Source organism: Acanthaster planci, linkage group LG14 (assembly GCF_054643075.1).
Source record: "Acanthaster planci isolate LZ-2023a linkage group LG14, COTS_SCS, whole genome shotgun sequence".
NCBI classification, from domain to species: domain Eukaryota; kingdom Metazoa; phylum Echinodermata; class Asteroidea; order Valvatida; family Acanthasteridae; genus Acanthaster; species Acanthaster planci.
The window spans coordinates 12121797-12146026 of record NC_141790.1 but is presented as its reverse complement, the minus strand read 5'-3'; the positions used below and the strand labels follow the sequence as shown (position 1 = coordinate 12146026).

At 40.8% G+C, this 24230-nt stretch overlaps 2 protein-coding genes across 2 annotated transcripts; both read right to left on the bottom strand.

Annotated features, from left to right (window-relative positions):
• Positions 1–733: 733 nt before the first annotated feature.
• Positions 734–7378, bottom strand: LOC110983582 (uncharacterized). Its single transcript, XM_087145755.1, has 8 exons — positions 7197–7378; positions 6330–6527; positions 4646–5749; positions 4442–4547; positions 4158–4295; positions 2858–2956; positions 2338–2420; positions 734–2186 (listed from the first exon to the last, which is right to left on the bottom strand). Exons 1-8 carry the CDS (start codon positions 7293–7295, stop codon positions 1983–1985), a joined length of 2031 nt encoding a protein of 676 aa, XP_087001881.1. The 5' UTR covers positions 7296–7378; the 3' UTR covers positions 734–1982.
• An 872-nt stretch (positions 7379–8250) lies between these two features.
• On the bottom strand, positions 8251–24178 carry u2surp (U2 snRNP associated SURP domain containing). Its single transcript, XM_022242933.2, has 21 exons — positions 24028–24178; positions 22411–22506; positions 22006–22120; positions 21555–21688; positions 21367–21440; positions 21062–21174; positions 20691–20776; positions 19444–19609; positions 18929–19140; positions 18076–18119; positions 15165–15269; positions 14730–14796; positions 13870–14024; positions 13310–13472; positions 12956–13123; positions 12499–12624; positions 11921–12158; positions 11495–11705; positions 11213–11345; positions 10556–10666; positions 8251–10424 (listed from the first exon to the last, which is right to left on the bottom strand). Exons 1-21 carry the CDS (start codon positions 24085–24087, stop codon positions 9903–9905), a joined length of 3099 nt encoding a protein of 1032 aa, XP_022098625.2. The 5' UTR covers positions 24088–24178; the 3' UTR covers positions 8251–9902.
• Positions 24179–24230: the final 52 nt, after the last annotated feature.

Here is a 24230-nt window from a genome sequence, read left to right as displayed (position 1 = left end):
TTAATCCCAACTTATAACTTACAACAGCTTGTGAATCAACAACGGTTGGCTCACAGTGTTTGACAAAGTGCGAGGATTTTATAGTCATTTCAGCCGTTACTTTAGCTAGCTAAGCAATAGCTTATCATCCTGTTAGGGGTTCTGGGAATATTTATGACATTTCATACATCATAATATGAACATTAGCGTGTCATATAGCGTGTCATTATGGCAGGTTTTTTGTTTCCTTTTGTAGCCAATGCAAAGTCCAACAGTGTGTGGTTATTTCTAATGTGTATACCCTTTCTTGGCGCACCATTATATTGGTGTTGATAAATTTGATGTGCCGGAAAAAATGCACTCTTCTCCTAAGTATCTCCATGACAACTAGGTGGCAGCAGATACCTCTGCAGAGCTGCATCAGCGGCCATGACTTGGGTAAAAGCTTACAGTGTGAGCAAAGAGACAATGCAGCGTTTGGTAGATCTTTACTTTGATTCCGTTCACTACATGTATTTAAGTACATGAAACCAAGAAGATAGTTTATGTACAACAAAATTAAACATATCCATTAGAATCTCAAATAGAATACTCCAATATTATATATCGCTAAAATACCCACAAGTTGTTTTTCATTACTGTGAACATTTAGCCCTAAAACAAATACGACAGATAAAGTGCAGAGTGCAATCTCAAAGTTCTTACATTCCTCACAACCACATTTACACAAAGAAGATGGTATACCTATGGAACTTTTGTTCCCCGTGTAAAGCAATGTTGTTCGAGAAAAGAACGAACACTAAGCTACCAGAGGTGACATTGTTTTTGCGTGTATAAAGTAAGTATATAACGTTAAAAGGGAAAAAGCAAACAGCGATTTGAGATCATGCAGAATTTCGAGCAGTGTTTATTCCGTGTTCCGAATGTAACAACAAAAACCGTCTAGGGTGGAGGAATCACTGTGTAAGCCTACTTCAAGCAAGTTTAACTAAAGACTGCGTTGTCATTAAAATTATCTAGGATGGGTGGATCAAAAATAAACGCAGGATCACAGGGTTTGAAAACTATACATGTCCATTCAAAAGTTGTCCATTAGATAACAACATCAAGTTTTGGCTAATGGGCGAAGGTAAAACCACTAGTTTTGACTTTCTCCGAGCTCCAAGAAACCTCCATAATATTCTACTCTATTTAATGACTTCCACGTTTTACTTGATAAGACATTTTCATGTTCAAAATACACAACTAGCCTACCTAACGTAGCGTTTCTGGTGCACAATGAAAACGGAGCAAAAAAAAAAAACTTAAGTCCGAATACATACTGTACATGTACATTGTGCTTTTGAGTCGCGCACATAGCAGGCCAATGGCGTGAGAGGGGTATGCATGTAAAACCAAACGAGTTCAAAAAGCTACACAACTTAACGTTCAGAGCGAATCAATTCACCTGATTGCGTGCTTGGTCCCACCGGAAGTCGAAACACTTGACCATCACTGAAAAATAAGCAGATGGCAACAACCCCGGAGCCGCTAACAACCTAGGCCAGGCGTATAACCTAAGCTGCCAATTGGCGGCTTTCACAGCTGCGTGCGTTTATTCCAAGCCGTAGTCAATACGGAGGCAACCGGACAATCGACTTTCAGACACCAAAATTGTGCAGTGCCCACATCGTGTACATGGGGTAAGATGTCTAAATCTTAACTTCTCAACCCTCTTAGGAGCACCCTTGGAGGCCAATTATAATCAAAAGGAGGGACAATAATACGCAGTCCATCTTCGGGTTGACAGCAGACATTTTGATGGTGAGCTAGTGATAATGACTTTCATTGAACAGAAACTTACCGTGGGGGACCTCAGATGGAAACGGAGACAAGTCAACATTTGGAAGAGCCCAAAGAAATGTTTAAGGTGGGCGCTTCACAAAAATTCTACAACAACCCTTTCGCCAAGTCACGCCTATAGAGAATCCCAGATTTTGATGGACGAGGTGTATTTTACCACCTTAAAAGTACGTCAGAGGGGGAATGTGATTCCACAATCTATCACGAATGCCACGACGGTACTGAATGCGCCCCGTGTAGCTTTTCACGAATGCGTGTTCGTACATGTACTTATGTTCTTGATACTGTTCAAGGAATGGCGGTGTGATGCGATGAGTCTTGAAGTCATCCCTGGAGACCAGCCAGTAAGTATCTTTGTCACATCCCTAAGGGAAAAAGTAGAAATTAGCATTCGACCAAAACTTGTAAAAAATAACAAACGAAACAAACAAACTACTACTGCTACTAAAACAGCAACAGCAGAACCCCGAGGACTTAAGAAGTATGGGCTAAAGAGTGGAAGGGAAGAACTCTTACCTTTTCCGTCCTTTGTATCAGATAAAATCCCCCTTCTTCAAGCAGAGCCATGTATGATGCGTAACTGACGTGAATGCGACCGACTGCATCAACCAATTAAATATATGATAAAAACCAGGGCAATATTATGAATTGGCACTTTGGCAGCGGGCCATCTCGTAGTCCCAAACACCAAACTCGAGAATTTGAAAGAACGTGTCCTCCCCCGTGTCTCTAAAGCTCTGTTGTATGGATTCGATTTTTTTCTACACAAGTTTATAGTTCATGTTTTCTTTCGCTAGCTTCGTATGAACGTATGCATAAGTGTCTATCTTGCCAAGGTTTTCGAGCTTTGCTGATCAAAAGAAATATACAAGCCATTAATTTTCGAAGAAGTAAATCTGTCAATCAGAATCTGTCAATCAGCATTTCTGTTTTTCTTGTTTCATATACATTCCTTTGTCATTAGTCTTCAGATCACGTACCAAGCAAATTACGACACATCCTTTACGCATCACTGATCAAGCGATCATGGACTCACCACAGCCAGTTGTTAGCATCTGAGAGGCTATGGTGACAGTGTCACCGAAGAGACAGAAGCGTGGAATATCCAAGCCGACAACTCCTGCAATCACTGGACCTGTTCGAGGGAGATGCAATGATTAAGCAGAAATTGCTGCTCGGTAAATTCCTCACCATTACACGCGCACAAATGCTGATTGCACCATTTAGGAGACAGTTCATGTTCTGAGAGAGCTATGAAATGCTTGAGCCTAGAACATTTTATATTTCGGACCATCTCACAGTCGGGTCCCAAGAACTCAGCTTTCAAGTAATTATCTTTATTTTTTAAACTTTAGATGCACATGAAAAGCACTCATTATGAGTACAAAGGTGAAATTCCAATTCGAGTCATTCATTCATTCGTTCGTAATAAAAATCGTCACCAACACCACGAAGTAACACACATCTAGATGTGTGCGCGCTTTAACGCGTATTTTATAGAAATGTGGTATTTTCGTTTTCACGAAGAGGCACGAATGTCTTTCGTCACGTGCTCCATGACTTGCCGTATGCAGAAAGTGACGTTCTCCTTAATTTACACAGTTACGAGTTTTAAGATTTTTTTTTTCAGTTTAGTCACCCATTTAGGGGTAAAATAGAATCACTTTAGACATTTAAAGCTTTTTTCTATGCTATATTGACAAAACACACATTTGTGTTTCTTGGTGAAAACGAAATTGTTCGATAATGCACGAGTGTAAAATATGCGCGCGCACACATTTGCGTCACTTCGTGAAATTAAAACTGTTCTTATCACGGTTTTCACGAATGGCACAAAAGTGAAGATGTGTGTCAGTTCATGGTATTGGTGACGAAATATTTGGTTTACAGAGATAATTAATATTTACAATGATTGCCAGACATTACATGCAGGGCGTTTTTGTTTGGTTTTGTTTACGATCATTTGAAGTTCATGACCTCAAACGTCTTTTTTGGGGGGGGGGTCGTTCTTGGTTGAGCTATCCGCTCCGAGTTGAAGTGCACCCCCAAGCGGCAAAAGACTGAAAGGTAATTGTATGATTTCCATGCGGGTTCTTGCACGCGGTCTGCGTGTACGCACAGACCATTAAAATGAATTCGTTACGCGTACGCAGCGAGCTCCACGTCAAACGCCCCAGTGATCTCCATTATAAACGCGCGCCTAGTACCAAAACCAAACCCGAAACAAACCAAACCAAACGCCCTCTTTAGTTCCGCTAAAAGAACACTTTCTGCGGCTTATTTGCGCATAGGAGTCGAGGCAAAATGAAAACAAGCATATAGAAAGACGCCTTTACCTGTATGGAAGCCGATGCGAACTTTGAAACCCCAGAAGGGTTTGTGCGGTACCTCCAGAAGACTGATGTGATGAACAATGTCAAGGGCCAGACCACTTATCTCACTCACGTGCTTAGTGCCGTTATGATTGGGAACACCTGTGATTTGTTTAGTAACCAACAAAGGAACATCATACTCCGGACAAGTGAAAATAAACGATGACTTAGCTAAACAACCAAGCTATAATTTTTATTACGAAGGAAGAAAATGTTAGTTACTACGTAGGAATGTACATGCGTCATACCTGAAGCTAACAGAAATGTGCCGCTCAGCGTCTCAACGCTGTGCACGTCATATTGGTCGATACAGGAGTCGAAAACGAGGTACAGGCCGTTCATCATTTCTACCACCTGGAGGTAAAAAAAGGTAAATTTCTTGAAAAAGGATGTAAAAAATCAGCAGGGAAAGTTAACCAACTTTAGAATTACTAAAATCAACGTTATCTGACCTCATTTGGACTGCTTTGAGAGCAGATGTAACCCAGCCCTTCTAGGTCACAGAACATCACAGTAGCTTCATCAAAGTGAGATGGAGCAGCCGGCTTTTTCATCATCAAATCCGCAGCCAGAGACTTGGGCAGTAAGGAGTAGAGAAGCCAGTTGGATTTCTTCCTCTGCTTATTCAGAGCTTTGGTCTGAGAGGCCAGATTGAGAGCGTAGTTCTGAATGTCAGTGGTGAGGGACCAAAAAGCTCTTAGGATGACGGGACAGGTGATGATGACAATGACAACCAAGCAGATGCTGACAGCAATGGAGCTCGTGTCGTTGTCCAGGTCACTCTCTAGTCTCAGAAGGATCTCGTCCGCCATCTTGCTCTGCATACTCTCAAGGATGTTGATGTAGACCGTCATGCTGTCAAACCACAGAGTGGCCGCCTCGAAGTTGGGTTGCAACCCATCCACAGCGTGGTCTAAGATCTCTTGTCGCAGGTTTGTAATAGTGGTGACAAAGTTTTCATCCATAGTGGTGACCAGGTCTTTGTAGAAGCTGTTGATAAGAGGTGAGTACCTCTTAGAGGCTTCGAAGTTCCAGGTTCCCACGTCATTTTTGCTGAGATACCAGACATAGTCGTCGAAGCTGTAGAATTTACCCCGGGCGAAGAAAATGGAGCCTAGAGTCCGTGCAATGCCGATGTCCACGTTGCTGACGATGAGGAGTTGATAAGACACTAAAGTCTGCCACAGACCATGCCCGTTAGAATTGCCAATGCTATCGTAGAGCCAATCGATGAAGATCTGCAGAATGTCGGTATAGAAATCGATTTCGTCATACACCGTGGTGTTGGAGCGATGGAGATTGCGGCGATGGTGGGCTAGGTATTCCTTGAAGTCTTCCTTGTGGCGGAAGTAAGGGAGCTCTTTGACAACATAGGTCTCGACCGGCCAGTCCTTGAGTTCATCCAAGGCTTCGTCTGTCTGAGGGAAAGTGGCTGTCACGAAAGAATCTTGGTCGGGGCTGATGGCGCTGACGAAGAGAGCCACCATGTCTCGCTCTCGTTGAAGACAGCTCAACAATACACCAATGTCTCTGCTAAAGCGGATAACATTCCGCACCTACAGACAAGAAGTTATGAAACAAAGTCTTAATAAATGTGATTTTGTGATCCAGGACTGTTTTCTTGTTAGGAACAGCTTTGTCTATGGAAGTGTCTGCAAACTGCAACTTGAATAGGTTGTTTGTTAGTGTCATGCCCCATTGAACCTCTTTTACATCCTTGTGAAGATACACAGAAAAATCCAAAATTAAATTAATTATTACATCTCCCTATAACGCAAATCCATCCTCAGATACTAGTTTTTCGCGGTACCCGCTACTACATCTGACGCGAACCAGCCATCCGGCACCGGCAAGCTCGGTGGTCGCGTGGTTATTAAGTCTGCACGAGTATGCAGGAAGTCGTGGGTTCGAGTCCCACCCCGAGCACGCTTATGGTTTTTCACAAGCTTTTGTCATGGGGGGAAACACTGAGTATGCAGTGTTACAATATTACGTCGGGCGGGGCAAAAATCCAAAATTAAATGAAAAACACACACATTTTAGTTGAGTGGTCAGATTGCCAGGTAATCGATTGGAATGATTTATCAATAATTTGAGTAGTTGGAAACTTCGGTCGGATCAGTCTAAAGTTATTACCTCGACATTGAGCCTATTGCCCAAGGCGATACCGTGGAGGTCGATACCAGCGAGCACAGCCAAGGAGACTATAGGTATGATGATGAGAAGTAACATCTTGGCTAGCTGGATCCGTTTTCCCTTCTCAGTCAGCGGGTTCTCTCGGCAACGCCCAATCTCATTCGGATGAAGAAGAAGATCTCTGACTGTGTCATCAACCTGCACACATGGAAGCCTTTCTCTTCAGAGGTTTTTGTTTCTTATTTGTTTTTTTTTACCGTTTATATTAAAGTGCAGAAAACTAAAAGAAATAAGTTCAAGCAAACTCCAGATTATTTCGGAGAAGACACGAAGCCAGTAGAATCTGGCAAGGTACTACAATCCTCGCGTCACGTGGGATTTTCATTAAATTTGAAGGTAATAAATATAATCCTCAGATGCATCAGGCGCCGCGTTGAAGAACGTTGGTATTGGTTACTTTCTGCTGTAAGTGGTGATAATAATAATGAATATTTAGATAGGACACATATCCATCACAACTGATGTTCAAGGCGCTGCATTATCATCATCCCTACACACTGTGCGCACAACAACTGAACATTCCTGAAACCATCTCAGCTCCCTGGGGAGTATACTAGCGGATGCTGCCTTATCAGGCGTACACAGCTAACATAACCAAATCTGCCCTCATGGGTACCCCATTTACTCCTGGGTGGAGAGGCACATAGGGTACAGTGACTCACCCAAGATTGCAACATGCCGCCATCAGCTGGATTCGAACCCCCGACCCTATGATCAGAAGATGAAAACCCTAACTACTAGGCCACATGCTCCCAATATGGTGATGTCTTGCTTCATAAGTATCTCACCTTTGTGTGTTTCACTTACCTGAGACAGCGAGCCAAAAGACGACTGGGAGTTGTCAACTCGGATCTGACCATCTTCGACGACCTCCCGGTACAGATTTCCCCCTCCCGGGCTGGCCATCTCGTCTGGCCCCCAAAGCGCGTCCGTCTGGCTCGATTTGAGCTTGTTTTCGATGGCCGGAGCTACGAGGGAAGAACTGTGTGTCGCTTGTCGCGCTGAACGGTTCTACAAGGGGGACAGATTTCACGCCAAATTGGCACGTGGAACGAGGGGTTTGGCTAAGACAGTCCCGAAATTAAACAATTGAACCTGTTACACGTTGTAGATGACACTCTTCCCGACAGTTTCGTCTAATTCTGGGAATTTGAGACCAAGGTTAACGATACAGGTAAGTTAGCTTGGCCAAAGCGATGATGGTCCAAGTTTGCTTTAACTTAACAGAAATAAACCCCTAGGACGTTGTGCAGAGCAAAGATAGATGTTTGGTAGTATTTGTCTTGTTCCACGTAAGCATGTCACAGGAATAGTCAAGGCAGCGGTACATTGCAGCCATTCATTTGTGGAGTCAGATCTCCCGCCAGTGTCTCGAAGTAGTTGAGGGAGAGCAGTCCCTCTTCCATGGATATCTAACTATCTATGAACGCAACAGCCAGCAAACCACGTACATTTACAGCTCCATAATGTAGTGAATCACAGAGATTTCTGCTGGACTTCACCCAACCAACTACAGGTTTCCCTCCCCCGCCAAGAAAACGTAGCTTAATAAAAAAAAAAGAAAAACAGATAAAAAGTTGTCTAAGCAACACCTCATTACCACAGGAAAAACAACCTCATTTGGCAGGACAAGGAAAAATGGTTTCAGGAAGTGGTCCAAGAAACTGCACCGACCTCCCTTTGTTCAATTAAAAGGCGGGTCAGCAGTTGTTAAGTTCAAAGGGGTAATATAAAGTTGAACGCACCAAAAGTAGACATTGACAACATTCTGGATACGTGGTTTTTTTAAGAAAAAAGGAATCACGCACGATTTACCACACAATTCACACATAAACTATGAAATTAACAATGAAAAGCCACATTTCAAATTTGAGACCAGATTTTAATATTGGCAACGAAAAACAAGTTATAAAAGGAACGGGCAAAATATAAAGCGTTTGACATGCCCCAAAGTTCCACAATAGGATGATACAGGCCTACATTACTACCGATCAATTTGATAACAAAGCGTCATTTCTGAAGTCATACATAACACAAGAGTAAATCACCATGGTAACAGAAAGTTGAACTAATGAACAGATTTCTTGTGTTGTGTGTTTCAAAGGGTTTGTTGGTCTTCCTTTTTTAATGAGAACAAAGGCCTTGCGAAAAGACCAACAGGAAGCCAGACTGACCATTTACAGAGGAACAAAGAGAAAACAGATAGGCAAATGACTAGGGGAGACAGAAACACAAAGGGGTTAGGGTTAGGGACCACAAATGGAGCCAGATTACACTACAAACTACTGTAAACTACGTGTACATGTACTATGGTCTCCCCATGAAAAGGACAAGTGTATAGTTCTCAGACCATAAATGAACTCTAAAGTTGGCGCCAGGCTAATGTCCCTTTTAACAAATCCCAGACCTTGATGCTGGCTTCAACACTCCAGGTTTTATCATTCAAGTAACAGAAACCAGATTCACGTCCAGGACTGTGACATGGGTATTAAAGTCGTCAAGCAACAGACAACGCCAAGGTTTTTTTTGCTATAAAATGCTCTTTCCACCATTAGACACGAGGGAAATGAATTTAATATTCTTGTAAAAATTGTGTATTGTTGCAGCTACCAAACATAAAAAGTAATTCAAGTCTAGCAACTGTTGTTGAACATCTCGCGGGAAAAACAGGGCGAGGAATTGAAACCAAAACTTGTTTTTAGAAGGACCACTGTATCGTATGAAAAAGTCAAAATTTTCTTAATTGCAAAGAAATGGATATATCAGCCATGTCCGGTGTACTGACAATGATGAGTTTTATGACAGTTGGTCGGTTTCAGATTTTGACTTATGAACAAAATGACTTTCACCGAGATTTCGACTGGCAAAAGTCTAACACAGTTGATAAGTTTCTATGATTTTGTTTATAGCAATTTCATTATACATGTACTGATATTTTCAGTGAATACACAATTACTGTAATTCTGATGTTAAACATAATGTGCTTGGTATTTAGTACGTTTGCCGAAGGTCTTATTTTTACAGGCTTCCCACAGAAATCTGAAAACCAGATTCTACAACATTTCAAAGACTTTCCATGACTCACATGCGACAATTTCCATGACATTTAATGCCATTTTAAAGAGAAAAGTTGTTTTAAATGAACTGGAAGACTGTCACAGCCACTACCTTTTTCTATAGGATAGCACAAAACACCTTTAACGTTCCCTAATCACGTTAAAAGTGGCCAATCAAAATAACCTTTGCATGATCTTGATTTTCCTGACTTTTCCCTCACAAGACATGTTTTCCAGGATATTCGATGACGGTGGGAACCCTATTTTAAACAGAGTGTGTAAAACTGGATGTACAACAAAAAGCCCAAGATGTTGGCTTTGAGTCACTGATGTGAGCAACTGGGGGAAAAATTAAATGCAGAATTACGAATGATGTAATCGAATTTACAAGAATGCAATGATGACGTCAATTTTCTACAAAAGAAAGCAACAATTTATGTACAAAAGAACTCGATTTTCATCTTCTTCTCTTCTTGTGAGACGAGCTTGAATGCCTGCTGGGGGAGCGTGACCTTGACCTACGCGACCTGTACGGTGACCCTGATTTTGATCTTGATCTGCGTGATCGCCGAGGCGATCGTGAGCGTGATCGGTGAGTTCTCCTTGGCGAACGCGAACGACGCCGAGAGGAAGATCTTTTGGGGGACCCTGATCGGGACTTGTGGGTTGGAGAGTCGGAGTAATCCCTGATGATGGAGAGAGGGGAGCGGTCCATGTGGCTGGACCGTCTGCCCTCAGACACCGGAGACCGCGACGGGGACCTAGTACGTTTGGGGCTTGCTGAGCGACTATGCCGACGTTTACGCTCACGACGCGATGAGGAGGATGGAGTTTCATCTCCAGAATCATCTGACACGCGGCTGAGTCGTTCTCGCTCACGTTCACGGGCTCGCTCAAACTCACGAACTCGTTCCAGTTTCTTCTCTCGCTGTCGTTCCTTCTCTCGTTCTCTCTGCTTCTCAAGCTCCTTATCCTGCTCCTACATGACACGGAAAAACATACATCCAAATTACAAAAAAAATATATTTCGCCATGTGGAGAGATCATACTTATACCAATAAGCTCAGAGTAAGAAACAGTTGGATAGTAATGTATTTGGATTGTACCAACCTTTTGGAGTAGCTTAGCCCTGTACTTGGCTACTTGCTCTTGGATAGACAGACCGTGCTTTCGACTTCGTCTTCCTGCCTCAAGATCATCCTGGAACTTCATCACCTTCACCTAGGAGAACATAGCAGGTTGGAGAATTTAATTTTCATTCAAGATCAAACTTTTTGGACTTCATCAGGTGGTGGGGTAACTCACAGGCAGAAGTTTAGGGAGTTGATGCTAATTCACCAGATGAATTCCTTAATGGAGGTAGCTTGTGAGTGGTTCTCAGCTTATTAAAGCTTTGTCAAATAAAAATTTGCCAGGCACTATTATAGTAAATAAATTTGCCAGGCAATATTCTCGCAAATTTGCTGTGCAATATTTACCACTTCAAATATTTACTCAACAAAAATCTCTACTCAGAACCTCAACAAATATTCATTCGTGAAAAAGAAGCTATGATTGCGTTCATTTGAAATACACACTTAGAACCAAAATAATAAAATGATTTCTACAAATTCTGACAATGCTATAATAATGTTCAAAATCTAGATAAATGTTAGAGAAAAATTAACATAATCAGCTGAAGAAATAGACGAGGATGAAGGGGATGAAAAGGCCGGGAAAGAACTGAATTGAACTTCTGTTGTGCAAGGTAAAGAATGAATCAGGTACCTCTATTTCCCGCAGCTTGGCTCTCCTTTCCTCGGTCATCTCGGTGGTCTTGAGCTGAATGTCTTGAGATGATGTATCTCTGTCTGGACTCTCTTCCTGCCAATCTCCTTCCATCTCTTCCTCCTCTTGACCTCTGCGGAAATTGGATGATGATCAAACATTGACTCCAAGCTGAATACTCCATAAAGATTTCAGCCAGCCTTTGCAGTTGGATGGGTAGGTAAAAAATTGTGACTAACACTCAACAAGGAAGGGATAGAGACGGTCAACAAAATGTTTTACCTTTCTTGATCTTCTGCCTTTTCTTTGCCTGTCTGTTCCTCCTCTTCCTTCTCGAGCCACTCCCACTTGGAGGATGTCATTGCCTGAGCCTCTAAGACAGATGCATCCACCGTCTCCCACTTAGAAGGAGCAACCTTGAATCCTCCAGATGGTTTCTTCTCCTTGGGGGGCTCTGCTATAGGTGTGCCATCCAGATCGATGTCATCTTTAACTAAGCAGCAATCAAATAAGTGTACATATTATCTCTTGATCAGGAATTTGCCACAAGAGCTTGTGTTTTTTTTTTAGGAATAACGCCCCCCCAAATTGCATATTGGTCTTGTACTTGGGAGTTGTCGTATGAAAATGGTGAAGCTCAATACAAGATGAACTGGACCAAAAGTACATTTTGTTAAAACAGTCCATGTCTCTGCTGTATAGACTTACGAGGAACACCATCATAATCCTCTGCCTCTTCCAAGGGCATTCCGTCTAGGTCTCCACCTTCATCCTCCTTTAAAGGTATCCCATCAAGATCAGGCACCCTGCTACTGCTGCTTTCGTTTAGAGGTTCCCCATCCACATTTTCGTTGAACCTTAAGGGGGCACCATCTAAGTCTGCTGATTCAAGTTCAGAGGTTTCTTGTGGTAGGATGTCAACTGCAATGCCCAGCTGAGGCAAATCCTTGGGGGGGGGCAAAAAAACAAACACACATAAGACTGCTACAACTGGGTGAAGCCAGGTTTCTGCTTCAAGCTCAAACTACTCAGCGCTACCCCTACAAATCTTTGGTTCTTAGGCATTTTGGTCAAGGGCCTTTTGAATCCTCTGAATTTTACCAGTCCTTGTGAAAATACAAATAAACAGGGATATTAAGAAAGTGACTGAGTTGATGATCAGCTCAAGTGCCTTCAATTATAAAAGCAGCTCTGGTGACTTTCTACAGCATTTTTGTTGGACAGGGTCACATTCAAGGTTTGCAATTTTTGCAGCCTCTTTTGTTCAACCATTCAGCCATCCTCACCTCTTCTTCACCATCACATTTATTCAGAGGCATCAGACCTAGGAAGAGATTCTGTAGCCGCACCAACAGGTCATTCTGGTAGATGGTCCAATCATCCCAGGCTCGGAAACAAGCCATCACTTTTTGCTGCATGGATAACAGGGACCGAAAAACAAAATCACTGCCTTATACCATGAAAAGCAGCGGCTGAGTCCATGTGGATGCAGGGAAAAGAATTCTGGCCGATTGTCATGACTTGGCTGACTGTAAAATTCTGATCACCCGTCTGGGATTAGAAGCTGAAACAAAATTCTACACCAACCTTTCAGCACAAAAACCATCTGCTAGGAATATTGTGAGTTTACAAGCCAACGTTTTTTCCAGTCTCTGAAAAATGCAAATAGCTCTGAATCTACAAAAGATCACGGATATTTGGCAACAATTGAGAATGATGAGCCTAAGCTGAAACTGGAGTTACCTTGAACTGTTCTGCTTTGAGTCTCTGCTGTATCTTGACGTGGACCTCCCTCAGATTGACACTGATCATGGGCAGTTTGACCTCAAAGTACTTGCGGAAGTAGGAGGCGTTAGCCACTTTGGCATTGGTGTTGAACAGGATGTCAGAGACTAGGAAGAGTCTACCAAGCTAAGGCAAGGTCAAAGAGTCAGAGGTAATTGAAGGAGTAACAAATCAGATCATGGAAAAGCAGTTTCTAGCAGTAATCAAGTTTGATTTGAAAGTCCGTTTTGAATTTAAGTAGCAATATCTTGAAAACTGGAAGTGCAGATTTTTCAACTTTGGTTTTGGACAGTTTCAGAAGATTACTCTTACCTTTTTATGGATAGGTGTCTCCAAGATGGACAGTGATTCTGAGATACACTCAACGATCTCCTCGGCTGATTCGGCGTGATCAAGACAAAACACCATGGCATCGGCAATCTTGGATCTTTCCAGGGTTAAACCCCGCAGCATGTCTTCTAACCTGTCCCTTTGACTAATGGACACAAGACAACCAGACATCAGGTTAGTTTACAAAACATCAGAGAGGGCAGCAGTAACTTATCTTTGAGATGTGCCCCGATTCCACAGATTATGTCTTGATGATGTTCAGTTTATAAAAGAGCACACTGTGTTCTCCACTTTGACTCATCAGTCTGAATAAATGAACATTATGCGGGTGGAAAATGTCACGGGTGTCTACTAATGTTGCAACTTTAAAAACTTTGAAGACCTCTAAACACAAAATCTGCTTAAGTGACAGATTTCTTTCAGCAAAATGAGACAACCAGCAAACTTGTCATGCGAGTAGTGATATACCAATGAGTTTCATAACGGAGGAAATGCTCCTTGGAAACAGGGGCACACATATATATATTTCTTGAGATAACTACCTGTCTGTTAAGGTTCCCTTCTTGGCAGGTTCTGGTTTGGGAGCAAGCTCTTCGGGCATGCCTTGGGTGTATGGGTTGATGGGAGGAGGACGCCATATTGAACCATTCTTGAACATACGGAAATCGTCTGTCCTCCATTTACCAATGGAATCTCCCTACCAAGACAAAAGAAAGAAAAAATCATTTCAAATGTATTCAAGACAATAACTGAAACAGCACAAGTCTGATACTTCAGTACATCCAAAAACACTTCACAGTGAAGCATCAAGTTTCAAAATATGTCCCTACTGGTTCCTACTGCAAAAACAGCAAGAACGAAATGGAATGGTCGGGAGCCAGTGATGCCCGAAGTACATTCCGAACTTTGACACTCTGAAAACATGAAGCGATCAAAAACTTCTGAAATACTCCCCTCTATGTGTAGGTATTTTCCGCTTTCAAGGTTTTTTGCACCTATTTTCAGCAGTACAATGGAATAGAAATTTCTGTTGGGCTGTCAGCGGGCAAATTCAGCATTTACTGGTCCATGTACATGTAGGCATGACCTCTCTTCGCACTCATGGACTGCTACGCTTCATAAAATCCAATCCCAGTGTCAAAACTTTGGAGCATTGCAAACCATATTACAAGTTTTCATCGTGGCTTTTCCTTCCTCCATACTCAGACTAGACTCGGACTATGTTGAGCGTTGCAACCCAATCACATATCATACATTTACGTACATGTAAGCATGGGTCATCATTTCATGCAAGTCAGCAAAATGACGACTTACAGTAGAAGTCGGCCTTGCATAAGTTGTCAAAAATATTTGGGTGCCGAGGGCGCCGACTTAGCTGGAGTTGACTGTACCTCAAACTCACCTGAAGGATGGAATAGAGTTTCCAGCGGTAGTAGATGTGAGATGGAGATTGGTTTTCAAAGAGGAATCTAGAAATGCAAGCAGAGTGTGAAATGTAAGCAACTCAGTACCAGTAATAACTCTTCTGCTGCTTAATTGAATATTCATGAGGACTTTGAAATGGCTTGCCAATGCATTTTTTGCAATGAAACAAAGCAGAAACATCAAGCCTCACATATCTAGAAATAGTAACTAGCAGAGCAGACCTTAATCCATCACAATAGAGGATGCGTCCAAAGGTTCTGGCTGTGGCTAGACAAAGCACATGCTTGACATAGCCACTTGACATAGTCCCATGTATTACTCTGAGACATAGCCACTTCATTCATTGAGAGTCTATTACAGACTGGGATGGTAGATTTGGGGTTAATGAGGAGGTGGTATGGATCCTTCTTACCTGTAGAGAGGATTCTCCATTTCCATGTTCATGATCATCGCTTCAAACATGGGACCTTCTCGGACGACAAACTCGATCATCCGGTGAATAGCCAACAATAGAGGCCTGTGACAGGGAAAAAAATGGTTTGGTTTCCCCATGTGTCCCTACGTCCTAAAAAACCCTAGGCTAACAACGGGATACTGTTTGATGAGAAATGGTGCAATGACTTCATGTGTGTGTTTCTGGTAAAAAAATCTTCCCAGGGTGTGGTAATGCAAAGTAAAGAGTAATGTTTAGGTGCCATTTTCAATGTGCGTATATTTGTCTGACTGGAAGTTTTGTATTAGTCTGTTGTAATAAGAATACAATGCACACTCCATAAACTCTCCAATTTCACGGCATGTAAGTCAGCAAGTCATTTCCAGCAGTTTTTGAAACTTAGTCACCCAATTAAGTTGCTGTAAAATGCTGAAAACATTGATATAAAATTGACCAAACCTGAGCACACGTGTGATGTTAAGTTTTGTGATTTTGATATGCAGGTAGTAAGGTGACACGATACCTCTTTAAGCAGGGAGGGGGCAAAGTCAAGTAGAACAAATTCTCGCAAATTTGAGTAAAGATGATACCTAATACATTACTTTCAAAATGGAGACCTCTGACCTATATGTATCAGGTTTGTTCACAAATGGTTGAGGGTGCTGTGTGACCTGATTACAAGTGTAAACGAGGGTACTCTCAGTTGAAAAAAATCACACAGCAGTGTGGATACAAAATGATACCCTATTGCAGGACACAGAAAAAAGGTTCCTGAGTGCCCTCACACAGTAGCAGTTTTCATACTTTCATCACTTGGCTGCCCACAGCAGCTTGTGTATAAGCCCTCAACATGTGACAGTTAGTTGGCCTGTTTTGAGACTGAAGGAACTTTCAAAATGCCAAAGCTGCCTGCCATCAAAGGGCACCTTTAACTGTGTACTGTTTTAAATTAATGGACTGGAGTATATAAGAAGACAATGATGGCGTTAGAGATATTCAACAGGTTTTACAGTACTGTTCCTTTTGAAGACTTACAAGGCTCGATAGAAGTCATTCACTCTAAAGAGATATTACTCTGATTAATAGAGAGCTTGGCAAACTGAGGTTCATTGGTGTTGCAACTTGTCTTCATATTCATAAAACCTTGATCTTACAACATATATTACCCCTTGCCTACTACTAACTGCACACATATTTCCATGTACGTAATTAATAACTGCATTGATCCCTGTACGTTTGAGTTCTGGAAACAAAATAAAAAAGCTTTGTTTTCCCTGTTTAGAGTGACCAAACTACAAAACTATAAGCTGGCAAAAAAGAAGTAGCTAGGAATGCGAGTGGCTAACAAGGCTTGGTTGTACAGTTGGTTCTCAACCGCATATACTCACTGTATACATTCAACAGTCCAACGGATAAATTTCATCAAATTTCATCTATGTTTAATGAATTCAGAATCTGAATTAACATGTAATCTACACAATGGTAGTTAAGCTCAGAATCTCTGGAATATGGCTAGGTAAAGTGCTTTCAAGAATCAGTTAAAGTCCTAAGTATATTTCATTTGTAAAAAAGAATAAATTTGTCTTTGTCATCACTTATTTTGACTACTCATGAATTATAAATCAAAGCCTAGAACTCTTTACTGAGAAAATTTCTGGGTTTTGGTAATGTCAATTTTCAGATGTTTTTTTAATATAACAAAACCCAGGATTCAGTGTTAAAAATATGAAGAAATATATTTGATTATAAGCCACATGCGGACATTATCAAATGTAAAAAATCATGTAGCCTAATTATAGCTATTTTAAATCTTTTGGAAAGCATAATGCTATTTGCATTCCTGCTATCAACCCACCAGTGTAGTAATATGAGACATCTAGAGATTTCTACAAGGAAAAATTACTCTATCATCAACAAAACATCCGTAGACCATCCCAAATTCATGCCAAGTGATTTCACATCACAGATGTAGAAGTAAGAGTTGAACTTAAAAGCAATGATAACTACCTCCTACCATAACAAGGTCAAAACTGAGAGTTTGACAGTGATTACTCCAGGCTAAATCTTATCTAACTGCTCTACGTACCTGTTTTTGAGTCGATGCCCCGGTGTGTCGATGGGAGAATAGTTGTGTTTTTAATTTTGGCAACACTACAGCCATTGCTTTGCGGCTGTTTGGCAACCTTGAGTTCTACATTCACTATTTCTGTGCCGATAGTTTGATTTTATTGAGGGAAAACAACCTAACGAAGAGATTATACTTTCTCCAAGTCACGATTTTTATTTTGAGCTTGAAACAAAATCTTTTAATCTCAAGGAAAATTAAGAACACGGGGGTTTGTGTCCTCCCCAAATTAATGACGGACAATTTGTACAGTGACTTAAACTGAGATTTGCCTGTCTCGAAGCATTCTGTAGGGCTTTTGGAATAATAAGAAAGATCACGCAAAAAAACGAAAACAAAAACATGGAACCCTCTATCATGTAAAGTGAATTGCTATTTCAATTCAAACAGATTTCCAGAGAAGAACTGAAGTCTTCAACAATTACTCAGCTGAGTTAACTGGCTTAACTGCTAACCTTCTAATAATTATGCTAATGCTATTGTTAAACTTGATCTGCAATCAAATCAGTGGTATTTTCTTTTCAAAAGCAGCCAGACCACATTATTAGTTTCTTTAAACAATCGCTCCGTTTGGAAAACCATCTTATGCAGCTCCTGCCCTTCTTCAAAACACGTGAATGCTTGATTTTTTTTTTTAAAGGCTATATGATGAAGGTTGCCAAACAGCCAAACACAAGACAAGGGCTGTAGATACAGATTTCAAAACAAGGAAAAGGAAAAAAGTCCTAGCAAAAAAGCGAGAGAAAAACGGATTTGGCCGGGTACCTTTCGGTCGGGATTACCACTTTTACAACTGCGTCTTTTAAGGTCTGGTGAAGGAACAGGTTAACAGGCCAGAACAAGAAGACGAAAATGTCAGTCAATGGATTCACACAAAGATCAAAATGCAAGTTTACTCTTGAGAATGTATGACTGTCAATTTTGAATGTGTACAAAATGTTTGAGAAAAATTGTGAGCAAAATGGGGTAACTTTTTTTTTTACAGCAGAAGTACATTTTGCATGTGATTTACGTGTACTCTTCATGAAGAAAAAGGTACAGTTAAACATTACTTCCATTGTCCTTTTTAAAAAATGTGAATTTCAACATATTTGATTCATTTTTTCCTTTGGAATCAGGTTTATACTTCTAACTGCTTCTAAGAATCTTAAAGTCACCCCAATTTGTTGTTTTGAATCATGTTGATGGATATAGGCAACCAGTAAACGGACTTAACTTAAACTTGAAATATATTTAAGCACGTAAAGAATGAAATGTAGTGAGGAAAAGAGCCTGTACTACCTTTTAACGATTTCACTTTATAAAAAATATGCACAGGAAAAGAAGTAAAAGCAACCTCTATAAGAATTCAACATGTCTGTCGTGTCAAAAATTCTTTAATAAATACACTTTAACAGCGTGAAAAACATGAATTTTACAAAGCTTTTCATCTCTTAATTTACCGATATGAAAATATGGAAAAATAATGTTTCTCTGACTTTCACATGAAATTTAAGTGTGTGATCCCGTTAATACTATTTCAAACCTGCTTCAACTCCAACCAATTAAAGTCTCATCTTCTCTGTACGGTAAACTCCATGGAAAAGTTGTAATGAACGATAGTCCAATATTGAAATACCTTCAAGAGCTCTGGGTCCTCTTCCGTACTGAGCTGGCTGGGCTGAGGCACTCTGGTCTTCTTGTCCTTGTTCTGAGCATTGAAGGGCAGGCCAGAGGGGGGCGGGGGCATGGTCAGATCCAGCATAGCCTTAGGAATGTAGACAGGATTGGGCGGGATTGGCACTGCCTTACCCCAACCAAGCTTCATCTCGTAGTTCATCATCTCCACACCTAAAAGGCAAATTTCACAACTCAAAATGACAAAATAGTACTGCTGTGTTCTTGCATAGTCTTGCTTTATTTCAATACAGTTGAAATTTCGTTTTTCTCCCTTTTGACAGAAATTGACTACATTTGATTTAAACCTTCAACCTCGGAAATACTGTACACATACTACAAGTGAACCGTCTGGCCTTACTTACCATTTCTTGGTGTCATTATCTACAGCCCTGTGGTGTTATTTTCACCTTGTCTTCAGCATTAACGTGACGTTCAAAATGTTAGCAACACAAAACCATACACACCAGTGCTCACCATTCAAGGCTTTGATGGCTCTCTCTGCATCCTTACGTGTCATGAAGGCCACAAAGCCACAGTTTCGGTTGCGGCTTCTTTCCTCATCTGTCCGTGGCCACATTATCTTGACGCTGGCCAGTGGACCATACTTACCAAACTCATCACACAACATCTCTTCATCCATCTGTGGCATTGTAAGGACCAAAATATACAAGTAGTAGGTATCCCCCTTTTGCTAGTACTATTGAAAAGCATTAAAGTCTATGCCCAAATGATTTGGCTATGGCTTGATATTACACAACTCTATGGGAAGTGGCTGCAGCTACTACCATATACTTATGTGTAACTTTCAAGCCAAAGCCAAGTTATTTGGGCTCTGATTTTCTAAGGTACTTCAGGCTTGCTTATTTACAGGTTAGTAAGCCTGTTCGATATTCATTTCTTTTCATATCGCAATATCATGAAAAAATATCGCGATACCCGACATTATCGCGATGACGTCATTTTCCATTCATGAAATAAACACTACTGAAACCATCATGTCTCTAGAGCCACATAAAAAAACCCAAAAAAACCCGAAGAATAGGCCTATTCATTATTTCTACATTTAGAACTCTTATATGCTGGTGGAAAGCAAATTTCAACATGGAAATTGTGGACATTAAATTATCATATGTCATATCATCATGTATGTTCACCCCATCAACTTAGTTTGTGTGCATGCGCTAAAATTCGGCAAAGTCGAGGTCACTTTCTTTAGCTTGTTAAAATGGCGACGCCAGCCAGGAAATGACGACACCAAAATCTGTCTGCGGAGATCTTCCACACTGTGTAAACGTTTGCTAAATTTATACCAGAGAAATATAATCAGACTTCAGATTTCATTTTGTGATGTGTTTCTCGTTAATCAAAAGTGACATTTGGGAGAAAATGGGGTGAAAATTGTATGTGTACGTTACATTTCTGAACGTAAAAAGGGTAATTTAAACTTGAAAATTTGAATTGTTCTCCAGTTGGCCCACACATGCTGCATATCCTGATAACCGAGTATTTGAAAAAGGTTACCATGTTATGTTTATGCTACAGCGAATTTTCCTTTGTTAGTTTGATCAATTTCAATTTTGGCTCTCTGTCGACCAGTCGAACAGGCTTATTGGTTAGTGGTTTTGTACTACGGTAACATAACCTCTTAACCTGATCAGATTCCAAAAACAAGTAAGGGCCACCTGCTATTTAAAATATGCACAATCATTCTATGTCCATACCTTTGGGTTGATGCTACCCAAGAAGATGTTAGTTGTAGTTGGGTCTCCATAATCATGAGAACCGTATGAATAATCTTCCATACCAACTGCAAGAGAATGAAATGTACCAGGGATGAGCCAAGTAATTGATAAGAACGGCAACAAATGAACTCCTCTGTCACTCCAAGCCAAGATGCTCCTATGCTATTCATGAATTTGTTTAAAGATATATTGTCAGTTTGGTTTCATAAATCGCAGTCCCAGAAAATTCTTCCTGGCAAAGACTTCTTAAACTAACAGTCCCATGGCTGAGCATTGTAATCCATGAAATGCCCACCCTATTTAAGATTTAATAAGCAACTGTAAGTCTTTTCAAACTTCTCTTAAAGCACCTGGAACTCGAACGTCAGATGAGGATGAGTGTGATGGTTCACGCTGGCTGTCGATATCATGATGTCCCTTTTCTCTTTTCATACGATGACGTTCCTCTCTTGCTTGCTGTAATCTGTAAAGTGAAGGGAAACTCACACTGAGGCTGACTGGATCTGGCGGAACCCTAGAGCTTTTTCTAGTAATGCATGTATATTAATCTTTAAAACTCAAATAAACTCCTTTTTTTACCCTTTTCTTATTGCTCTGTAGATAAAAATGGACCAAAAGCATACAAATCTAAATTATTGAACAATTTATGGCTTACACTTTGAGTTCCTCCTTGAAAAGTTCCAAGTTACTTTTTGATTTCTCCTTTTCCTTCTTCTTCTTTGAAAAATCCTGACAAAAAACAAAAACAACATTCAAATAATATCCTTGCTTTTCTTTTCAATGAAGCAACTTTGATGGCTTGAATGCAACTCAGTGACGACGTGCTCACAACTTGTAACTTACTGTCTTCTCCACTCTTTCTTTTTCTGCCCTGGCTTCTGCGGCTTCCTTCTCTTTCTGCCGACGTGTAAGTACAGACTCAGAGATCTTGGACGAGGGTTTGTATAACTTGCCAGCCTGATGGTCAGATCTTTCCTCTGGAATAAACCAAGTATCAATGCTTTTTTCATCTTGAAATCCAACAAAGGAGGGAGCCAAATGATACATTTAAAAATAGTTTATTAGGGTATTGAGTGTAAAAGTAAAAGTGATTTGGTAATTACACAAAGTAAAAAATTAAGGAAACCTGCTTATCCAAGGATATCCTAAGCCATATCACAATCACTCGGCTTTGGCTGAGTGTAACACACAAATCTATGGGAAACAGCTATGGATATTGATTTGGCTGTTATCAGCAAGTGGATTCTGTGGGAGCATGTGTTATTTTGTCACGTGAACTTTTAGGTTCACATACCTTTTGTTTCTGGATTTATCGTTGATCCTCGCACAAATGTTTTGCCGAGGTTGGATGTATCTTCAAATGAAGCTACAAACTCTTCAAACACCTTGGCTGCCTCTTTCTCTTGAGCCTGACAATGAAATTAAGGGAAGACAAACAGTAAAACAGATACCTTGTTTCAAAATTCAGATAATCAAAACAAAAGAGAATACTGAATTAAAACCAGGCTGAATTGGATCTGTTTAACAATTTTCATATTAATTACGAGAATTAACTTTTTGAAAAAATGGATTTAACAGTGGTAATCACGGTAATCTGACTACTACCTAACTTGCTTATTTCAAAAACACTGGCGTTAGATCTCGCTTCTTTGTTACAACACATTTGTGCATTTCCATACAGCAAAAACACAGAGGTTACCTTTTTCTTCTGCTCTTCCTCTGCTCTTTTGGACAGTTTCTTCCCAAGATTCATCTGTCCAACGCTGAAAGCCTTTAGTTTGTTTTGGGAAATGGTCTGAGGAAGATATTAAATTCATACATCACACAGGATGATGAGATTACTGTTATTGTTAAAATCTTGTAAGTTGTTAAGTTTTGACAATGTTTGATGACTTAATCATGACTCCAAAATATTCAAATGAAAATAGGCCTAGGCTTACATGGCCTAGCCTTGGCACTGTGGACAACTAGCCCAGGTTGGATGTTGTCTTCATTTCATTACGACTGACGTCCAGGGTATAAAAGTTGTGTACAAAACAACCACAAAATTGGTTCTAATTTGATCTTGGTTTACCTAGTTGAAAAAACTAATTTTTCAAGTTTACAAGTTCTTTGTGGCCTTATCTATTCGTCTGGGGGGTTTAGGAATTTAAGAACGGACCATGGACTGCAAAATCGAGGAAAATAGTGTGAGGCAATGTTACATTTGTAGACGTAATTCATCAGTTCTCGAGTTTTAAAGTGTACGCACGTACAGGAATCCGAGCTGCGTGCACGCACTACACGTGCGCAATTTCCAGTGAAGGTCTGTCGCAAGCCTGCTACACAGAGGCCGTGACTGGTACCTGGCTTTAACCTGCCTGCCCATATATTAAAAGAAAGTTCCCTTTTTTTGTTGGGTCGGGGGCTTCAGACTGACCAATTAACCCCCTACAGGAATAAGTACAGGAATAAGTTCACTGACGATTTCTCTTTGATGTGTTTAAGATGAAAGTATGAACATCAAATGCGGCATTCACATTACGTGCTATGAGTATGTAAATGCAGCAAATATGAATCAGCCTTCAGTTTCGCTGGTTCCAGTCAACATGTAGCTTCGATGTGCGTGTACGCAGCTCGGAATCTCGTACGCGGAACAGTTGCTTGCGCGCACTTTACGAACTGCACTGGAGAACGGCTGAAAACAGTCCACAACAATGGCAAGAATTAACGTTATGTCTGACTTTCTTTGGTGACGAGTTGCACTTCTTATCCCACCAGCTGTGGAGTGAAATTGGCTCCTTGGAAAGGTAGAAGTGTTGAAAATATCAGTTCCAAAATTTTTCGCCTGATTTTGCACCCATAATGTAGTACAGTCAGGGTGTTCACCTCGACTAGCAGTGACTAGTAGGTCTATGTCATGTGATGATGTGGACAACTAACAGTAACAAAGTGGCATAATTTCTAAAAAACTAGGCCTACATTCATGCTGTTTTTTTTCAGTGAAACATAGCTCTATTCAAAGTTCAAAGAATATTCAAAGTTCATGCAGTGTCAGGCACGGACATTAACTTAAATTAAGGGCAAGGACCAAGGTACATGTAGGGGGCCTAGGCATACATGGAATTCATGAGCAGTTATTAATGGGGCGAAGTGGCATGTTCAGTACAGATGGAAAATCCACAGGTTTGGGGGCGATTCTAATGAATAGTGATACTCATCAAACGGCTTTTACATCTTCAATATTTCTGTTACAATTCAATAAACATTCTCCAAATCAGTCCAAATTACAGAGAATAGCCAGCTTTATCAAAATTTCCCCAAAAATGTGGCATACCTTCATGGACCCAGGCGCTATGCCCTCATTTCGCATTCCCCAAGGAAGTTTCTCCGCCATTTTCACCACTTTACAGAAATGGTCGATTAGAATACACTGGTTATCATCAACCCACAATCCCTTCAGTCAGCGCACAACCAAACCGACAGAGTACCAACTGTATCCGCGAGGCGTCGATCCACGTTTTTATTACCACAAGAGGG

What these genes read in the sequence shown, in the direction of transcription:
- LOC110983582 (XM_087145755.1), bottom strand. Translation starts at nt 7,295, where the DNA reads ATGGCCAGCCCGGGAGGGGGAAATCTGTACCGGGAGGTCGTCGAAGAT. An exon ending in GCAATAGGCTCAATGTCGAG is followed by an intron (nt 5,750 to 6,329) that starts GTAATAACTTTA and finishes TCTTGTCTGTAG; the next exon opens with GTGCGGAATGTTATCCGCTT. An exon ending in GATGCTAACAACTGGCTGTG is followed by an intron (nt 2,421 to 2,857) that starts GTGAGTCCATGA and finishes TGGTTGATGCAG; the next exon opens with TCGGTCGCATTCACGTCAGT.
- u2surp (XM_022242933.2), bottom strand. Translation starts at nt 24,087, where the DNA reads ATGGCGGAGAAACTTCCTTGGGGAATGCGAAATGAGGGCATAGCGCCT. An exon ending in AAGAAAGAGTGGAGAAGACA is followed by an intron (nt 21,441 to 21,554) that starts GTAAGTTACAAG and finishes GTTTTTTGTCAG; the next exon opens with GATTTTTCAAAGAAGAAGAA. An exon ending in AGGACCCAGAGCTCTTGAAG is followed by an intron (nt 18,120 to 18,928) that starts GTATTTCAATAT and finishes TTCCTTCACCAG; the next exon opens with ACCTTAAAAGACGCAGTTGT.